This window comes from Trifolium pratense, linkage group LG1, assembly GCF_020283565.1.
Source record: "Trifolium pratense cultivar HEN17-A07 linkage group LG1, ARS_RC_1.1, whole genome shotgun sequence".
In the NCBI taxonomy this organism is placed as follows: Eukaryota; Viridiplantae; Streptophyta; class Magnoliopsida; order Fabales; family Fabaceae; genus Trifolium; species Trifolium pratense.
Genome location: NC_060059.1, coordinates 41492912 through 41513421, shown reverse-complemented (window position 1 = coordinate 41513421; position 20510 = coordinate 41492912). Strand labels below are relative to the sequence as shown.

The 20510-nt window shown below is 31.1% G+C and overlaps 3 protein-coding genes across 3 annotated transcripts; 2 read left to right on the top strand and 1 right to left on the bottom strand.

Annotated features, from left to right (window-relative positions):
- Nucleotides 1–125: 125 nt before the first annotated feature.
- LOC123886135 (elongation of fatty acids protein 3-like) lies at nt 126–1751 on the bottom strand. Its single transcript, XM_045935476.1, has one exon. It carries the CDS (start codon nt 1398–1400, stop codon nt 522–524), a length of 879 nt encoding a protein of 292 aa, XP_045791432.1. The 5' UTR covers nt 1401–1751; the 3' UTR covers nt 126–521.
- A 3188-nt stretch (nt 1752–4939) lies between these two features.
- LOC123886129 (E3 ubiquitin-protein ligase RNF5) lies at nt 4940–6969 on the top strand. Its single transcript, XM_045935471.1, has 2 exons — nt 4940–5109; nt 5970–6969. The coding sequence occupies exon 2, from the start codon at nt 5970–5972 to the stop codon at nt 6666–6668; it is 699 nt and encodes a 232-aa protein (XP_045791427.1). The 5' UTR covers nt 4940–5109; the 3' UTR covers nt 6669–6969.
- A 9275-nt stretch (nt 6970–16244) lies between these two features.
- On the top strand, nt 16245–17879 carry LOC123886123 (probable galacturonosyltransferase-like 1). Its single transcript, XM_045935463.1, has one exon. It carries the CDS (start codon nt 16575–16577, stop codon nt 17661–17663), a length of 1089 nt encoding a protein of 362 aa, XP_045791419.1. The 5' UTR covers nt 16245–16574; the 3' UTR covers nt 17664–17879.
- Nucleotides 17880–20510: the final 2631 nt, after the last annotated feature.

Genomic DNA, 20510 nt, shown 5'->3' with positions numbered 1-20510 from the left:
GTTCTCTTGTGATTACTCCTCCCACGCCAGTTTTCACACAAAAATCACAGACTTGGTACGAGTAATAAACAAACCATGTTCATTTTTTGCAGTTTACTTTTTTACTGCACTGAATATTTATATAATTTCAATTAGAAAATCATCAATTAAAGCTTTACAAAGTATGTGAAATATGTTATGTATGATGTATCCAATTCCTTGTCTCAACATTTTCAAAGAGACAAAGGTGAGCCTAATTAAACTAAAGCATCAAAAAGCTCAAGACCAAAATTTACATCAACGGAAACCAAGTTCTAAGTATTTGCCTCACCAATAAAATTTTCCATAAATTCCCTTAACTTTAACTAAGTTTCAAATTTTGGTTGGTTCATGAGACTAGCTCATTTTACTAGACCCAACTTCAATTGGTTTTGCGGCCGCGACTTAAACCATGACATCAAAGCGATTGAGGCTGTATTCAACTCCATTTAAACACAATTCTCTGCAATATCAAAGATTATATTGCGACACAACCTCAATTGTTATTGTGACCGCAATTTAAAACCTTCGTCACAAGTACTACTAGCGGTGCTATTCTTCTTCTTTTGGCAATGCACATTGACATAGGACTTCAAAAAGAGAAAAAGAATAGCAGCATTCAACACAGAATTGAAAATCCAAGCTCCAAATCCATTACACCCACCTCTCAACAAATGCAACCAAAGAACTCCAACATGACAAACCAAATTACAACCCAACAAAATCATTTGACAATTCACTGTAAACAAAAAATTCTTACTTGGTAACCCAATTTCAATCCAAAATCTAAATCCATAAACCAAACAATAAACCGAAGTAGAAAACAGAATCCCCAAAACTTGAAAAGACTGTGAAAATTCAAGCCATAGAAAAGAACTAAGCAAGAGAATGGAGTTGTTGAACAGCCGGAAAAATGAGAGTTTCCGGTGACGGAGAATGACAAAGAACGTTCGAAATAAATGGAGAAACCGAGAGAGGTAGAAAGCGTAAGACCAAAAGAAAACGCGACCTGAGGGGCGAATACCAAGTGGGAAACAGAGGAACCATTCAAAAGGGGTGGTTTTAGTTCGCCGGAGTAGCCACCGTGTGTCACGGAGTTCTGCAGCCGCAGAGAATAGTATGCCGGTGAAAATTGTGGCGGAGATTAGTGACATAATGAGGTAGTGTATGGCGGGAATGGGTCCTAGTGGGACAGCGCGTCGGCGTTTGAAGATGTTAAGGATGACGTGTAGTGTGAGTGCAGCCGTTATATAAGTGGCGATGGCAGTGACAAGGAATGGCCACGTGGAGCCCCATGATTGGCTAGGACTCCATCGGAACCAAACTATGGTTGGATGGTCTATTAGCCAATATTTCATGCTCTCTATAATCTGGAATTTCATTAGCAATCAAATAATTTTTTTTTGGGACTAAACTTTGCAACAAAATGTTGTTTGCAATAAAACTTAAGAGTTGAATGGGGAAAAATGTGTGTCTTGTGTATGTTTGTTCAAGTCTTGCAAGTGGGTTTGTCTTGTTTTGTATGGTAGGTGGAAGAATTTGGAGTATGGAAAAATAATGGATGGGTAGTTGTTGATTTTGATATTAGTATGTGGAATATAATTTAGACTAAGAATGAAACAAACTTTTGTCAAGTCTAGCTATAAGTATTATAATGTCTTGTGATGTAGTGCATGAACTATGAAGAAGACTTGTGAGAATTGAAATATATATATTTTTTGGGTGGCTACATGAATGTTATATATTGATTGGGCAATTACCTTTTTATCTATCTTTCTTAGTAGCATCATTGTGATGGGTGTGGGACATAATGCTTAAAAAATTAAGGCATGCATTCAACGCGTTGCTTGGCATTGCATACTCGGTTTTATTGATGAGGTGAGCCGACAGTCCAAAACTAACAATATAATAATCAACATGCTAAAGTTTTGTAGTGATTCTTTATATTTTATAGTTTTGACTCGTTTTTTGAATGAGATTAGAAATCAAAGCATATTGCTCATCAATTTTCTTTTTCCTTTTTGTTTTACCATGTTTTTGTTGAGGTGAATATAATATTAATGGTACACACTATGTTATAAGATGGAGTTGGATTTCCCGTCGTAACTGTGTGACGCAGTTATAGCTCACAGTCGTCCGATTTAAATCGAGGGTTGAGATTGTTTTAATGTGTGATTTGATTATATGATCTAGACCGTCCAATCTCACATCAATGGTTTAGATTTGTTATTATGTTGAACTGCGTGAAAATCAAGCTGTAGCAAATTCGGGTGCTTATAAGATATATTTGATTTATGGATATTACTAGGTTGGAGTGGAGAGCATTTCATCATTGTGAATGTGAGAGCGATACCTTAAATTATAATTATAATAGAGTTAAGATAAATTTGATAATTTTATTTGTTTACAATAGAGTTAAAGTCTTTAGGATCGAACTCAGAATCCATAACATACTACTGTAAATTCCTTATTGCTAGACTAAATCTAATAACTTAAATTTAATGAATTTTAATTAAGTAAATTGGTACAATGCGATGCTTTGTAAGTTTTTTTTTAAAAATATTTTATCTAAATAATATTATCCATTTAATATCCGCAAGATATAATTCAACTAACAAATACTAAGGGTCCGTTTGGTGCACAGGATAAGAGACATGATAGGATAACTATATCATATCCTGTCTCAATCCAGTGTTTGGTGACACAACAGGATATGATAAGTTAATCCTGGAGCTTATCCTATCATGTTTCTCTAGTTAAAATCCTTATCCTGAATTTGAGCTGGGTTACCAGCAGGATAGGATAAGAAAAAAAATCGTTGATTTATTCTATAAAATATATTTTAAAATAAAAAATTGAAAATTAATAAAATAATTTGATAGTAAATTAATAATAAAATAATTAATTTTTAAATATATATGTGATTTTCTCACAAGGGTAATTTTGTAATTTATATAATCTAAAAAATCAAAATTCTCCTAAAATTACAATATTTTAAATTAAAATAATTATTAAAAAATTGCAAAATAAGAATATTAATTTAAATTTAATAACAACTTAAATATAATTCTTTTGCAATGGTAGTTTTATTATTTACATATATCATATATTTATTTAGCTTATCTAACATGTATAATTGAGTTATTTATTTGATCATGATTCATATAAAAAACTTAATTTGTTTATTTTCTCATGATTTGTATTTAAAATTTAAAGTTATTTGATTACTTTTTCTTTTTGTACAATTACTTATTTATATTTTTATTTATAAAATTCAAAGTATTACAATATAATTTTTAACAAATAACAATTGTTTTACGAGGGTAATTTTGTCATTTAAATATGTTATGTATCTTATCATATTGGTATGAACAAATATGTATTAAAAATATGATATAATAGTTATCATGTTTGTTATCCTGTGTGCACCAAACACATGATAGGATAACTGATGATAACTGTTATCCTGCTGATATTCTATCCTATCACCATCCTGTTGTATATCCTATCCTGTCACTATTCTATCCTGCGCACCAAACGGACCATAATATTACTATATTAAATACTTTCATTCAAATTTAAATTCAAAACTCACACAAGTGTGTAAGAGAGAGTTCCACTTAACAATTTCACCGGCATATTTTGTCAAGATAGTGGTTGAACATTTTTAGTCACACAGTCACATGTTTTAAAAAAGATTTTGCTAACTAGTACTTATAGTTACTTGTTAAACAATCAAAGGGAAATAAATGGAGAGGTTCCGGTATTTACTTAACATTTTTCCATGGCAACAGTTAGAAACTAAAATAATGTGATAGCTCAAATGGTAGCTTCCAGGGACATAGCTGAAATTCGAACCTCAGATTATACATTTCTCTATATTTAAATGTATGAGAATCCACTGAGCTACTTTGAAGTAAAAAAAAAACTAAAAACTAAAATAATGTATGTGTAGATAGTACTTACTATACTTGGTAGTTGGTTGGAATTTACAATCAAAATGGTTTAATGCTTTGCGTTGGCAATACTAAAACTACCACAAGTAACCAATAGCTAACCACCACGTGGAAAGTCATCATTTCTATATAAAAAATAGGTTTAATTAGTAAAATAGTCCCTTAAAGATATTTTTAGTTTCACATTGGTCCCTTAAAGAAAAAAAATGTCCGAATAAGTTCTTAAAGAAAAAAAATATCCGAATAGGTCCTTTAAAGACATATCCGTTAATCGGTTTGGTCTTTTTTCCGTCCATTTTTTCGAGGACCAAACTGATTAACGGAGATGTCTTTAAGGGACCAATCTGATTCACGGATATGTCTTTAAGGGAACTCTATTCAGACATTTTTTCTTTAAGGAACCTATTCTATCCTTTTTTCTTTAAGGGACCAATGTGAAACCAAAAAAATATTATTTTACTAATTAAGCCTAAAAAATAACACCGTTGTTAATTTAAAAATATAGAAAGAATCAAGTTAGTTGGCCGGTTAAGTAGTAATTGAAACTGAATTCGGTAAGGAGGACTATGAGTCAATCCCACAACTGTCATCATGATGAACTGGAATCACTTGGTATCAGAACTAAATTGAATGATTTTATTTTTTTTTTTTACAATGAAAGAAGAAACAATCTTAAACATAGGTACCGTTTGAGCTAATTTTTTTTTCTCTTCTTTTTACTTAAAAGTAAGGCAAACAATAATTTTTAAAAATTATAGTAAAAAACAAAAACAACTTTTATATTTTAGGAAAAATTATAATATATTATTAAACATATCTTTTAACCATATTATAATAAAACAACAAATTTTAATTATTTTTTTATTAAAAAAAAAGTAAAATTTATCAAATAATTTTAATTTTAGTTAAAAATTTATTATTTCAAACTTTATGATTAAAAAAACCTTTACACCTAAAAAAACCGCACAAACGGTACCATAGTAAAATATAAAATCATCATTTATTTCCATTTACGCTCTGTTCTTTTACCCTTCGCATCACGTGAAAAAATAATAAAAATCCATCCAAATAATAATAACTCATTATTTTCTCTTTCGAGGTTTTGACTTCAACAAAAGATCTATCGTTTCTTCAGGTTCGTAACTTCTTCTCAATCTGCGATCATTACATTTATTTATTATTATTATTTTTATGCAATTTGATTTTTTAATTTTCTTAACTTATAAACCTTTGATTTCATTCATGCAGATAATTCCAATTTTTGTTTGAAAATCGTTGTCTAAATGTTTAAATTGAAATTTGAGTTAGGGTTATGATTTTGAGTTTTTCAATTTGAATTGGACCTTCGTTTCGTGTTGATTTTGCTAAATTCTCATCAAATTGAGGTTGTCCCTAAATTTTTCTTATTCTCTATAACATTCATAGCTTCATGATTTCATCATGTATGAAAATGAAACTATGGATTACTTAACCTACTGTTGATGCTTTTAAAGTTTAAATGATTGAATAATTTGACTTAGCAATATGTGTAGATGGTAGATCTAATGTTTTTAGACAGAATTGAGTTTTTATGTGCAAGAACCGTCATGCATGACATTATTGATTGACTTATTTGAGCTTATTTACTGACAAGCACTTGTGAGTTGTGAGCAATGACGCACAGATACAACACAGACACTGACACGTCAACACCGATAATAATTTGAGAAAAATGACATAATTCAATATAATCATGTGTCGGGACACACCTAATCTGAGGAGTGTATGTGCTTCATAGCTTGTGAGACTATTTGGGAGAGTTTATGAAAACAATGTGAAAAATGTTCATAAGTTGTTTTCAGCTTATATGAAAACCATTTGAATTTATTTTATCTTTTGTTATAGAAATAGTTTATACATAAGTACTTATATGACAAGTGCTTCATGCTATAAGTGCTTAATTAAACTGTTTATTCTAACAAGTCCGTAATCTGATGTTGGGATTTTATTTGACAGATGGCAAGTGGGTTTGGGGAATCAACAAGCAGGTCACCCCCAAGCCCTCCCTACTCGAGCAATAATAATAACAATGATGCTGGCAATTTTGAATGCAACATTTGCTTTGACTTAGCACAAGATCCTATTATTACTTTGTGTGGTCATCTTTTCTGCTGGCCTTGTCTTTACAAATGGCTTCATTTTCACTCACAGTCACGAGAATGCCCAGTTTGTAAGGCAATGATTGAGGAGGAGAAGTTGGTTCCTTTATATGGGAGAGGAAAGACGTCAACTGATCCAAGATCGAAATCTATTCCCGGTGTTAATATCCCTCATCGCCCTGCTGGTCAGAGACCTGAAACTGCTCCTCCACCTGAATCAAATCCTTTTTCTCAACATGGATTTGGATTCACAGGTGGATTGGGTGGACTGGGAGGATTTGCACCAGCAACAACGGCAAGATTTGGGAATTTCACATTTTCTGCAGGATTTGGCAGTTTTATACCATCTTTATTCAACTTTCAGATGCATGGATTTCACGGTGGAGCCATGTATGGCGGAGCAGCTGGTTTCCCTTATGGATTTTCTAATTCATTTCATGGTGGCCATGTTCATAGATATCCTCCGCACATAGGTCAAGGCCAACAAGATTATTATCTGAAGAGGCTGCTGATGTTTGTTATTTTCTGCGTGGTACTTGCTCTGCTTTGGCAATAGATTGGATAGGATTCAGACTGCTGATAGAGCCGGACTGAAGCTCTTATCAATCTTCCTGTGTGCCTTTTTTTCCTATTATTATTTTGTAACTGTGGAGGTTGTTCATATCATACTCTCTTGTTACTGTTGTAGTTCGTCTCTAATTAGTTTATCGATCTTGATATGCATCCTTAAGCAAAATTTCATTTCAAGATAATGAAATCAAATGCAGATATAGATGTTAGTTTGATGTTTATATGCTGATAATATATAGCTATGGCATGATTATGGAAATTATAGTTTTTTCTCTCGGTGTTTGTTATTCTCTATGTTAAATACATGTTGTGTGGTTATGCTTGTTAGTTCATTTGTTCTTAAAGATTGATTTAAGAAGGGGAGCCTTGAAGGAATGGTTTGAGTTACTTCTGTATGACTCGGAGGGAGGTCACATGTCCAAATCAGTCTATTGCAAATGTAAGGTACGGCTGCTGATAATAGATCTACAATGTGTTGGGTCTGACTCTTCCTTAGAAATCATAATGGCAGAAGTTTTATAGCACTACTAGGTTGCCTCTAGATGAGGGTAGACATATGCATTATGATTTTGTTTTTTTAGTCAAACTATGCATTGTTGATGGTTTTTCACTTGGATCGTTTTTATGATGCATTTTTCTATTTTATTATAAAAAACACATTAGAATATTAATTATATATGTAGAAATTTAAGGACTTTTGCACTTTCTTTCCTGTTTGTAGGTAGTACATGACATTTAAGTGCAAAGATTCTAGTGTAGTTCATATTACATTAGGTTCACCATTTGTATTGGTATCAGTTTAGTTTTTCTCCACTCTGGCAAAATATTATTTTTCAAGAATTTTACACCTTTCATTGATAAGACAAATTGCTTATTGAGTTATTACTTTTTAACAGTTTTACATTAATAGAGGCACTCAAATTCTTCACAAATTTAATCACAACCATTCACATTTTACTCGTATACAATTGTCATTATATCCTGTGAGAAGTTTCTGTGTGCAAAATTTATAAGCAAAGAATCACTTCTAATCCTATTTATTTAAAATTTGGTTCCTGTGCTCTGTTGACTGATGTATTATAAAATCTGTTAATTTCGTTACAAGTTTTTTTTTTTTTTTTTTTCGTTACAAGTTTGTTGAGTACAGCAGTGTGCTACCTTGAGCTCTAGTAAAAATTTGTAAGGCCATTTTGCACATTATGCTACCTTGAGTTCAATTATGAATTGCATTCTGAAAGAGTCACAGTATTGTGCATCCTATAGTGTGCATCCTATATAGATCAAAGCTCCTAGCTCTGTCCCTTGGATTTCAAACCTTGTTATTGCAAACAATTTGGTTTGTTTATGTTTTTAACTTTTATCAGTTGTCTTAAATTAGCCTTTACAGTTTGGAAGTGATGTTATTGGGAGTTGCTTTTGCAGCCCTACGGGTTACTCAAACATTGTCCGCTACTTAAGTAGCGGACAGTGTTTTTTGTCAAAATTTCTGATTTTATAACATTCGCTACTTAAGTAGCGGATGTGTAAAAATAGGGCGCGCGAGTAACCAGTAGGATGACAAAAGTAGCTCTCGATGTTATTATGCTTGCTAGCTAAAGCACAGGAGTTACTGTATTATTTATTTCGTTTCAATTTTTGTTTTGCGTCTTTTTTTTTTATAAAACTGCTTGCAATTACAAAAAAACACAATAAGCAATTAATTGGACGGAAGCCAGTTCCTTCGTGGTCGTGGGCATCCGATAAAATTGAATCCAATCTGTTACGGCGATAGGTAAGTAAAGTTTAACCAAAAGTTTGATAACCATGTAAGTCCAATTTTAAATTTTATTTTTTTGGTATGACAATCCTTGTTTATGTTATTAGTATATTAATATTTTCAGCCACACATTCATTTACATCCTGCAGCAGATTATCTTAAACCTCAAATTATTGCACATTGTAAAATGAAAAAGCATTCACCACTTTTCAGAATTAAAGTTCAAGGTTCTTTCAAGGACAGCATTTGCACGACCTTGCATTTTGTATTTTTCAGAGTACAACTTTGAATTAAATTTTAGGCTTAATTAATAAAATGGTCTCTTAAAGACATTTTTGGTTTCAGATTGGTCCCTTAAAGAAAAAAAGGTCCAAATAGGTCCCTTAAAGAAAAAAAAGTCTGAATAGGTCCCTTAAAGACATCTCCGTTAATCAGTTTGGTCCCTAAAAAGAGGTCTAAATAGGACCAAACTGATTAACGGATATGTCTTTAAGGGACCTATTCAGACCTTTTTTTCTTTAAGGGACCTATTTAGACCTTTTTTTTAAGGGACCAATATGAAACCAAAAATATCTTTAAGGGACCATTTTATTAATTAAGTATAAACCTAAATTTTATGTTTCTTTTACTCTATGGCCCAAGAATAATGAGATCCACTTGTACAGAGATATTTGTTACGTGTTTCTTTTTTCTTTTTGGGTTACGTTGCTACCAATATGGGCCTTAAGAACATACTCAAAATTCTTCTCAGTCACATGGCTTGAATGTATGGCAAAAATAGGTGTTGATAAAGACTGCACCATATTTTGTTGGTAACCTTTTGTTATCAATCTTTAATGAACTTTGGACATATAATTATGGTCCAAGTTGATAAAGTGTAATCATATTTTCTTTATCCTTTCCATGTCAAATGTAATCATAATCTTTTGGTCTACAAGAGGTGTTTAGGTCTTTTAATGTCAACTACATGTCTAAAAATAAGTTATTGACAAAGTTAGACTCATGCTTGAAAAGTCTAGTTTGGGGTCTATTCTCATTCCTAAATCCTATTGACATGGGATGAGTTCTCCTAAATAGGGCAAACCAATAACAAAAAATTGTATGCAAAAAAGACCTACTCATGTCTTTATAGCAACATAATATGTCTAAGCGTATGTTTGGATACACTTCGATTTGTTGTCATGGTGCATTTATGAAGTAATTTGACGTGAAAATAAGAAGCTACATTTTTTGGAGTTTGGGAGACGCATGTTCATGCCTTGTTCCACCACGGTTTGAAACAAGCTAAATAAACTAATGACTGATGAAGTGAAATTGATACATGAATAAATAGATGTCGAGTTTGTTTGTTTTGGTTTCGAACACGGAAAAAATCAAACCAATTTAATCGGTTTATTTTATAGTGGATTTTTGGACGCACCTAAATGGTTGGTTTGTTTCCTAAACCTCTCGCTCTAGGTATGCCTCTCGTTTCACATAGGCAATTCCGAGGTCTTCAACAAGAATCCTCAATGTCATAACCCTCCGATCAAGGCCGGTTTAGGGCCTGTTTTAAGCATAGACATTGGGCCCAACGGCCTAGGGCTCATATATATGTAGAGGCCAAACTTTTTTATATACCTATTATTATATTATAAAAAAAGTATACTAACTTCAGTTAGTTTTTTTTTTGGTACATAACTTCAGTTAGTTTGATTGACCTGCGAACAATAAATTGTATTCCTCTATTGTAGAACATTCACTTTCTTCCATTTCTGTTTTGCAAAACGATCCATTTTTATTCGGTAAAATTATCAATTTTCAGATGCTATTGTTCTGTACATTTATTGTTTATTATTATTTTTCTTCTATTATGCAAGGTTTAATATTATTATTTTTGCTGGATTAACTTTTTTGAGTTATATGATACTATACTAGCGATAAATTTATATTTTTGTATTATTAAAGAGTATTATGTTAAATAAAATAAGTTATTTTCTCACGTTTTGTCTAGGGCTCATAATATATTAGAAATGGTGTTGGCGTGCTGCCTCAAATTCATACAAAAATGTCATAGTAATTTGGATATTTTTTTTTGGTTGTATATAGACGAAATGACAATAATTTGGAGTTTTACCAAAGGATATGTAAAGTTTAAATAAAAAAGTTCTAACTAATACTCGAACTTAGATCCTCTTAAACAATTTATATATAAGTAAAATTCATTAATCATTTAAGGCGATTATATATCTTACATCCTAATTTATTCAAACAATGTCATAAATTAGAATACCAAACTTTAATTCCTTGTTTGCTTAAGCTTAACCTGTGGCATAAAGAAGTTAAATTTGTACCACTAAGGCAGTTTGATAAGGAAATGTGAACAGGGTGCTACACGAACCCTGAAAGTAAAGCATGCCCATAACTATTAATTGGATTGTACATAAAATATCACCGACTTCAATTACGTACTATAAACTAAGGCAGCATTAATAATATTGAATGAAAAATTATAAAGAATGGGATTGATAATGTGACACATAAAATGTAGCTGAGCTATGACAGACTGTATACTTTGTTTTGACTTTTGAATATGTATTTAGCCAAACTATTGGAAGCTACAAACATGAGTCACTTCATATGAACATGCAAACTGGCTTTTAAGATTCATGTGAAGTCATCACTCAAACGCGTTTATTATTTTTGGAATGTAATTAAATTCATTTATATAGCGTGTGATATCATATATATATTTAAATTTAAACTTTGAAGTGTGAGTGATTATAACATTTTTCTTTTGAGAAACAAACAAAATGTACTTATGGATAAAAAATATTAATTGCTGGGTCCAAAACAGAAAAACTTGTATGTGAATGTGATCCTTTTGAAAAAGCATGTGCTAGCTTTATCACCAACCTTAATTCAAAACTTTGTTGATAGTATTCATTATGCAACTGTTTGTTTCTATTTATAGACATTTTAATTGATTTTTCTTTTATGATGAAGCTTCTTATCATTTTAATTTTGCTTCTCTTTTTCTGTTGAGTATTATTTAATTTGGCTTCTCAGAGAAATGAAGGTAGAAATAACATGATTAATTATAATATAAATATGAATTTAATTTATATATATATAGTATGTATAAATGTGTTTACACTGTCACTCAATTATAACCGTTAGATTATTAAAAAATATTAATTTATATCTTAATCACTTTTAAAATCACACACAATTAATTGTAATGCGCTTTCAGTTTAAAACTCTTTATACCAACATGCATGAAAATTTAATTCATATATATAGTATATATCTACTTAAAAAAGTATCTTGTCAAAAAAAAGAAAAAAATCTACTTAAACAAGTAACCAATTAAGAAGCTGCAATGTGTCAAACGTGATCAAAAGGTTTCAAATTTTTTTCTCCCTTGTAGCTAAAACGTCAGATTAATTACTTGCAAACTACGTGTTGCCTTTCACGATTAATTTATAGCCTAAATTACACTTTTGTCCTCTTAATTTTTACCAACTTATTCTTGTTCAAAAATTTTTTTTACCAACTTAGAATTTAGGTCTCTTAACTTTCAAAATAGCACTTTTGGCCCCATAACTTTTACAAACTTTCAATTTTAGCCCTTTAACTTTAGTACATTTTGCAAAATTATGACCCCGCTGATTTTGACTAAATCAACACACATGTGGCAAGTGACTCATATTTCATAAGAGCATGTTTTGCTACATGGACATTTACTCACATGCCACTTTAGCATGACTTGACACATATGTTGACGTGACATGTGAGTCATTGTCCATGTAGCAAAACATGTTGATGTGGCATGTGGGTTACTTGTCACATGTGCATTGACTTGATCAAGGGGCCAAAATCAAAAGTTTGTAAAAATTAAGAGGCCATAAGTGCTATTTTGAAAGTTAAGTGGTCAAAATAACAAGTTTGTGAAAGTTATGAGGCAAAAAATGCACTTTAGCCTAATTTGTTTAATCAATTTTATTTTGACAATTTTAATTTAAAGGTGTGTTAAACAAGAATAGTACGTGCTATTAGTAATAATAATGTTGGACTAGAAATAATACTAGTTTAATGATCTCAATCTCATGTCTCACATTCTAAATTGGTAAATTAGGGAAAATTTTATGGTTTGGTGGAGGAAAACTTAATGGTTAAAAGACATCAATTGAATGGAATATAAGAATTGGTTTCCCATATTCCATAACAATTAAAATAACAATAACCTATCAAACCCTACGTGGTGTATGAGAATTTTTTATCACAATATATTCTATTGGCCTAGTCTATTGCGAATAGTTGAAGGAGTTTGAATCTACAAGCAAAGGACGATGTTGATTTTTTTGGTACATAAATAAGGACGATGTTGATTGAGGTAAAGTAACTTCAATTAAAATATAATATATCAAGATTGTTTTTAATTCCTCTGACTTATACAGATTAGCATGAAAAATCATTGACATTTACATTTGGCAAGAATAGATAGAAAATGATATTTTTTATGTCGACAAAATAAATTTTTCTTTTGATACATTAGCTAGTAATAGATAAATAATTTAATCCATTCGTATGTACTTTTGTGTATATAGGAAGAGCCTAAAAATATATTTAAATATAACAATATAAATCAAGAATATTGGAAATACTTCAATCTATCTTCTGGCAAATATAATGGCAAGTCAGATTTTGTAGTATATTTTTCTCTACAATTTCACACGTATTTGACATCATAAAATAGTTGTGGTTAATATGAGTTTGTCTGTTTAGGGTTATATAATATTTTGATCCTTATAAATTTTTAAATTTTGTTTTTAGTCTTTATAAAAAATTTGACAAATTTTAATCCTAAAATTTTTGAGGTCACAAATTCGTATTAAATTGACCCCTTGATCCTAAAAGATTGTTGATATTCAACTTCATTTTCCTGACTACTCTGACTTCTTAAATTGGCCCGTTGAGAATAATTGACCAGTGACCAATGAAGTTGAAGATTTGAATCCTATCTTCACTACCATAATTCATGCTCACCTTTGGAAAATTGTTCATGTAAACCCTCCTAACGACTTTGAAAAGACATCATATAGTGGTATGTCTGATGATTCGATATATATGCATTTGTGAGAGACATGGAGATGTGTTACAAACTTTTGGTAAGGTTTCATGAAGGAAGATAGATTGAAGTATTTGGCCTTAAAAATAAAAATTCTCTATAATACCTAATTTTTCAGATGTTGATTATTCATCTTTTTGTTGGTTTCCTCCGGATGAGAATTGGGTTAAAATTAATTATGGCGGTTCCATAAACTAGACCGATTTATCGGATCCATATGACAAAGCGGACCATACAGTAGACAAGCCCTAAAAATAGACGATTACCGCTCAACATGGACATGTGGACCGCCCGATACCGTCACACTTCCATCATACAACACTTGTCTCGATCACATATGCACAAGAATATTCTAGGTTCTTACAACAATAATTATTGCCCTATATAAACCTGTCAAAAAGATTAGGTCTGATATGCAATATCTAACCCTTAATATATGCCTCTCACCTTCGACACATATTGACCTGATCGTTGAAGTGTGTGCATGTACAACCACCTTCTTCACAACGAGGTTTGACCAGGTTGAGACATGATTGCGTGTGGTTGTGTGGTTTGTGACAATTGTGGGAGGTTTATATTTGGCTATGTTAATCTAATTAGTGCATGTTTGATAGACTTTGTTGAGACATGAATTTCTATGAAAGGGTTGAAGATTTCTATTGTTAGAGCGAGGTTTCAATTTTGTTCATGACTTCATGTTGAGTAAGATTCAATAGTGTTGTCTATGCTTCTTTTTTGGGAAATGAGATTTTGTTAATTGAGTTCTGCCGTAATGTAAGTAAAACTTGGTAAGAATTATTCCCACCAAGAATCGAATCCGAGTTCTACCGGACAATTCGTTCTTGGAGGAGCTCATTAACCACTTGAGTCTAATATATTATTTTTTTTATCAAAATAAAAACAAAAATAAGTTGCTAAAAATCAAAATTGATTTTCTTTTTTCCTTCACTTATAACTTTTTTTTGTCTATAAACAAAATAACAAATACTACTGAAATTCATACATGCTGCGAGATCCCGACTTTGAATCCGGATAAACGCATTAAACCTAGCTAACATTGTAAATATGAATAATTTTTTGAGACACATGGAATGACATTAATTAAGTTTTATTAGTTTATTATTTACAATTACAATCTTCTCACATTTCCCATTTTATTATAAAAAGAAATATTCAGTTGATGGGTAGTTTTCAGATGTATGAATGCGTGATGATTCCACCATTTACAAGAACGAAAAATAAAATTAAATGCATGACTATGAAGCATGAACAACATTGAATGTGCCTTGAATGAATAAGAAGCTAGCCGTAAGAACAACGTTAGATAGTTACAAAGCCAAATTAATATGTGACGACTTCCTAGCTAGTTTAATTTATCTTCATGGATGCTCTTTACCAGTCTCGTGTCACTGTTACTTTACCATAAAGTACTCTCTCATCTCATCTTCACTATTTCTAAATTTATAATCCAAGGTGACACATGACATCTTCATGGAAATTTCTCTTTATAGTGCTTCTTATGTAAGGACACTCATATTCATAATCAATTTGAGGACTACATATATGTTACTATTATTTTTTCTACTGATGAAAAATTAACTTTTTTTTAAAATTAAAGTATCATTTGCGCACAACAATTGAAGACTAAAAAACTTTTACCAAAATTTAAAAATAAAAAACTAATTAAGGAGATCCATTTTAAATTACTAACATTGTTAGAATAAAAGAAATCTGATCTTATAAGAGTAATTTTTCTTAATTTATGACAGTTGTAAGAGCATTTTCTTAACGTGGCAACCTTCCACATGATAAAAATACCTCCACAGAAAAAATAAAGAACATTTATTACTTATATTTTTTCTTATTATTTTATGGGTCGTGTTAACTTGTGCCAAGGGCACATGTTAAGCTACCTAAAAATAGAAATATATAGCATTTAATGATACAAAGAATTTAATGTTTAGATAATTGAATACAACACAAATTCAATAAATATTTTCCACATTTATCTTCTTAACATGTGCCTTAAGGACACAAGTTAACATTCTCCTTATTATATTTGTCAAGAGTCTCGTTATAATGCAATTTCTTTAACAGCTGAGCTAAGTTCACATAGACTTGTTTTTTGTTTTCTTATTAGTTATATTAGTTATTATGACTTTTTTTTCTTCTTTTTAGTTATTATCTCTTTTTAAATTTATTATAACTAGAAGTAAAATTTAGAAAAGACAAATTTTGTGATGATAAGTTGATTTCTTTATTTGGAGTTAGTTCTAGTAGTTATTTATAGTGGAGTAATGTTCATTGCTTTTATTAAAAAAATAAAAAATAAATGAAGGGGAAAAAAAAATTACACACACTATTTCCATTGTTGTGAAATAGTAAATAAAAATATAAATGAAGGCTAACATGTGGGAGCAATCTCATTCTGACACATCACATACATATCCTCTTTTATGATACATAATGCACAAAACCATGTCTACCTTGTGTATTTGTAAGTGGATAAAACCTCTTTAATATCACCATCCCATGGTTTAATCCATAATTAATTGAGTGCATAAAACCATACCCTGGAAACATATACACTGTAACATACTATAAAAAATAAAAATTACAAGTTAATATTAATAAGACATGTAGGAACTTCATGTAACCTTAATAAGAGTATGGTAAGGGTCCCTATCCCATACCTGAAAAATGGTACAAAAAAACTAAACCATCAATGAAAAATCCAAAATCTACATATGTGAACTCCACCAACTTCACCCCTTCTTACATTTTCATATATATTCTTCATTTTGCCCTCTCTCATAATGCTACTAGCCCATCCAGCTAGCAAGCCACCTCTCTCTCTTTCTCTCTCACCCTCCCTCTTTTCTTCATCTTTTTTTTTTTCCTAAAAATTTAAAACTTTTTTCTAACTCAAAAGCTTGTTTGAACCCCTTCAAATTCTAATTATAAGCACCTCATAGATCTCACTCTTCTCAACCAGAAAAAAAAAACCTTCTAAATCAAAAAACACAATGAAGTTCAAAATACCAAAATCAAAACTTTTATTTTTCATTTTTCTCACCCTATTGTGTCTTCCATTTCTCAATGCCTCAAAAACTAGAAAAACAATCATGAAAGATCAATTCAAAGAAGCTCCTCAATTCTACAATTCACCATATTGTGCCTCCATCACTGAAGCAGAATCAGACACCGAACAAGACACAGACACTGATACATACTACATCTGCTCTGAGGAAGCAGTACATGTGGCAATGACATTAGACACAACATACATCAGAGGATCCATGGCTGCAATCCTCTCTGTCCTCCAACACACATCATGCCCAGAAAACATCATCTTTCACTTTGTTTGTTCTTCAAACATTTCACTTCTCAGCTCCACAATCTCAAAATCTTTCCCTTACCTTAAATTCCAAGTCTACAATTTCGATGAATCGATCGTTTCAGGACTAATCTCATCCTCGATTCGATCAGCACTTGATTGTCCTTTAAACTATGCAAGAAGCTACTTGGCAAATCTACTTCCATTATGTGTTAGAAAAATTGTTTACTTAGATTCAGACCTTATCTTAGTTGATGATATCATAAAACTTGCATCAACACCATTAACCGAAAAAAATGCAGTTTTAGCAGCACCAGAATATTGCAATGCAAATTTCACATATTACTTCACACCAACATTTTGGTCCAACCCATCTTTGTCTTTAACATTCGCGAATCGAAAAGCTTGTTACTTTAATACCGGAGTTATGGTAATCGATCTAGAAAAATGGCGCGAAGGCGATTACACAACAAAGATTGAAGAATGGATGGAATTACAAAAGAGGATTAGAATCTATGAACTTGGTTCATTGCCACCTTTTTTACTTGTTTTTGCAGGTGAAATTGTTCCTGTGGATCATAGATGGAATCAACATGGTCTTGGTGGCGATAATTTTCGAGGTCTATGTAGAGAACTTCATCCTGGTCCAGTGAGTTTATTGCATTGGAGTGGAAAAGGTAAACCATGGGTGAGATTGGATGCTAATAGACCTTGTCCTTTGGATACTCTTTGGGAACCTTATGATCTTTTGAAGACACCATTTTCTCTTGAATCTTGATTAATCTTGATTAAGGGAAAATAAACAAAGTTTAAATGTAATTAATAAAAAATATATATATAATGTTGTTGAGGGGAAAAAATAATACATGGCTCTGTATATAGCTGAAGAGAGCTGCATATTTTGAATGATTAAATTCAATGAGTAAATTTTGTTCTGTATAAGAACATCATCAAATTCAAGTTTATGTATAGAAATTTTGTTTTGATTTGTTCAGATTTTTTATTTTGGGTTTTAAATAGTCGGGCGCGCGCGGCAGATTTACACCGATAACGTGTGCGAAGAAGAATAGTATTACGGATTCAAATTTATGTTTGGGTTTTAAATAGTGGGGCGCGCGCGGCAGATTTACACCGATAACGTGCGCGGAGAAGAATAGTATTACAGATTCAAATTTATGTTTCGACATATCAAATAACTTGTTACCATTTGAGTTATATTTACCCGGCATTCCATTCCTTTTTTTTTTCTCTGTTTTTGTTTTTGTAGTTTAGCAACATTGCTTGAGTTTTGATGATTTTGTTCCTTTAAGCATGTTCTAAGGATTTTGAGGCTTTATGGTTTAATTGATTGATAATTGATTTTGTACTTTTTTTTGGTACATTGATTTTGTACTTTTTTAAAACAACTATCATAGTATATAAATTCTTAGTAAATTGAAATTTACTTGTGTAAAATGAGTAGAAAATAAAGTAAAAAAAATTGTTGGAGACATCTATAGAAAATATGCATATATGTTAAATATCAAAGTGTATTTGTCAATTTCCATATACCTCATTAGTTAGTATTGATTATTTTAAACTTTAAAGTGATTTGCCTATTTTTAAAAAGTAGGATTTAATGTGTATTATATGATTGTTAATTTGGATGCATCAGCTTTCAGGTTACAACAACTTCTTCATAAAGTACTATTTTTATGTAAAAAAAATTTGTTTGATTTATGACTATTGAAAAGGCCCTTATAATGTTCTAAGGCTATCTCACATATATAGGTTGAAGAATTAAGATACACAAATTAATGTTGGATATACCAACTTTTATCTTTGTTTTGTTATCTTTTCAATTGTATTCTCTCTTGAGTGTTTGTCTTCATAAGATATAGGGTAAGGTTGGAAAGGTATTGTGCCAGCTGATTAAACTTTTCTTTGATAAACAATACCATGTGATGGGCATTAATTAATAATAATTGATGGTGAAAGGAAAGTAAAGACTAATGATTGTAGGGGAAGAAAATATGATATACTATTCGTCACAAAAATAAAATAAAATTACAAACTTAATATTTAATATGGATAAATTATGAGAGGCATCTCAATGCTCTGTATCCTCCAGCCTCTACACAAAAAATAATAATGCAAAATACCCTTTTTTTTTAGTGGTTATATTACTTTGTTATTAGTAGGGTTTTTTTTTTAATGGTATAAGCAAATTCATTAATTAGAAAAAGCGAAAAGGATTACTAAACTTGATTCTAGCAAATGGCTTTGGATAGTATTCATATCTTTGGAGAAATTATAGCAATAGAGCCTAACCAAACAAACAAGAGTAACATGAGTGACAAAGCAAAATTGGCATGACTAATCAATCATGTAAAACCTAACCGGCAAGTTAATTAAAACAGTTGTTCGTCCATGATCAATGACAATAAAGATAAGAGGAACCACAATTTATGTCTTTATCTATTTAGGTACTGATTAAAATTTTGGCCGCTACAAAAATATTTTGACTATAAATGGTGTCAAAAGCGTCGATATTAAACTCTCGATTGAAAGACCATTGAAACTTGTTGTAGGATTTGGTGTTTGCACCAAGTGGTCATGTCCAAACCATGTTATCCAAAATAGCCCATTTATGTCGAGGCAATCCAACAAATACGCAATGTGCAATTTCCCCCTAAAATCCAAGAAAACCGCTATACCAATAAAAATTTATTCATCCCGCGAAAAACATGAGTTTAACTTATGTTGTTGGCGTGATGACTCTTTAGTAGTAAGCTATAAGTCTTATACGTACATACCTTGCAAGGAACTTAAATGCTTATCTAATTTAAAAATACAAATACTAAATAGTCATAGAATGGATTTTTGAGATGAAGTGGTCGTCTATTAACATTTTGGTTCTACTAAGAAATGTTATTTCTATATGCACACTGTTCAAAAGATGAACACTTAACTATATCATCTTAAATACAATTTTGATTCTTTTATGGTATTAATATATTATGCTATTTTGGTTTATTCGTAAAATTGTCATCAGTGCTATTGTGACAAGTAGTACATGTGCAGCTAATGTAAAAGATGATATCGCTAGCAACCAATGCATGTGGAGTTCATGTAGTGGAAAGAGTTTTGTTTTCAAAACTAAATTAGGGTTCTAATATTCAAATTTTCATTTCATATTCAACAATTTTACTGCCACATCCGTGTATTCATGACTACGTGTTAGCCACCTCAACTAAAAAAAAATTAATTGAAATGACACCCATGATAAATCAAAATTGAGATTACAAGATGAAAAATAAGATTAAGTTTTAACCATAGTTTTTTTTCTTCTTCATATTGTATGAAATTTCAACTTCTATTTAATAAAAAATATATTAAAACCAACTATATATATCCGATTGTGTCACATCTTGCGGTTTGGTCATGAGGAGCAATTTGAGGATCATCCACATTAGACTCAGAGCAATGATACAAGTGAGTTTGACATCACATTTTTACCCAAAATCTTAAAACGATAGGTTTATGTGTGCCATTTATAAAGTGTCAAACCTCCAATTTTATAACCAATGTGAGACTTAACACTTGCCACAACAATCTCTCCCTCAAATGTGAGTCATTCAATTCT

What these genes read in the sequence shown, in the direction of transcription:
- LOC123886129 (XM_045935471.1), top strand. Translation starts at nt 5,970, where the DNA reads ATGGCAAGTGGGTTTGGGGAATCAACAAGCAGGTCACCCCCAAGCCCT.
- LOC123886135 (XM_045935476.1), bottom strand. Translation starts at nt 1,400, where the DNA reads ATGAAATTCCAGATTATAGAGAGCATGAAATATTGGCTAATAGACCAT.
- LOC123886123 (XM_045935463.1), top strand. Translation starts at nt 16,575, where the DNA reads ATGAAGTTCAAAATACCAAAATCAAAACTTTTATTTTTCATTTTTCTC.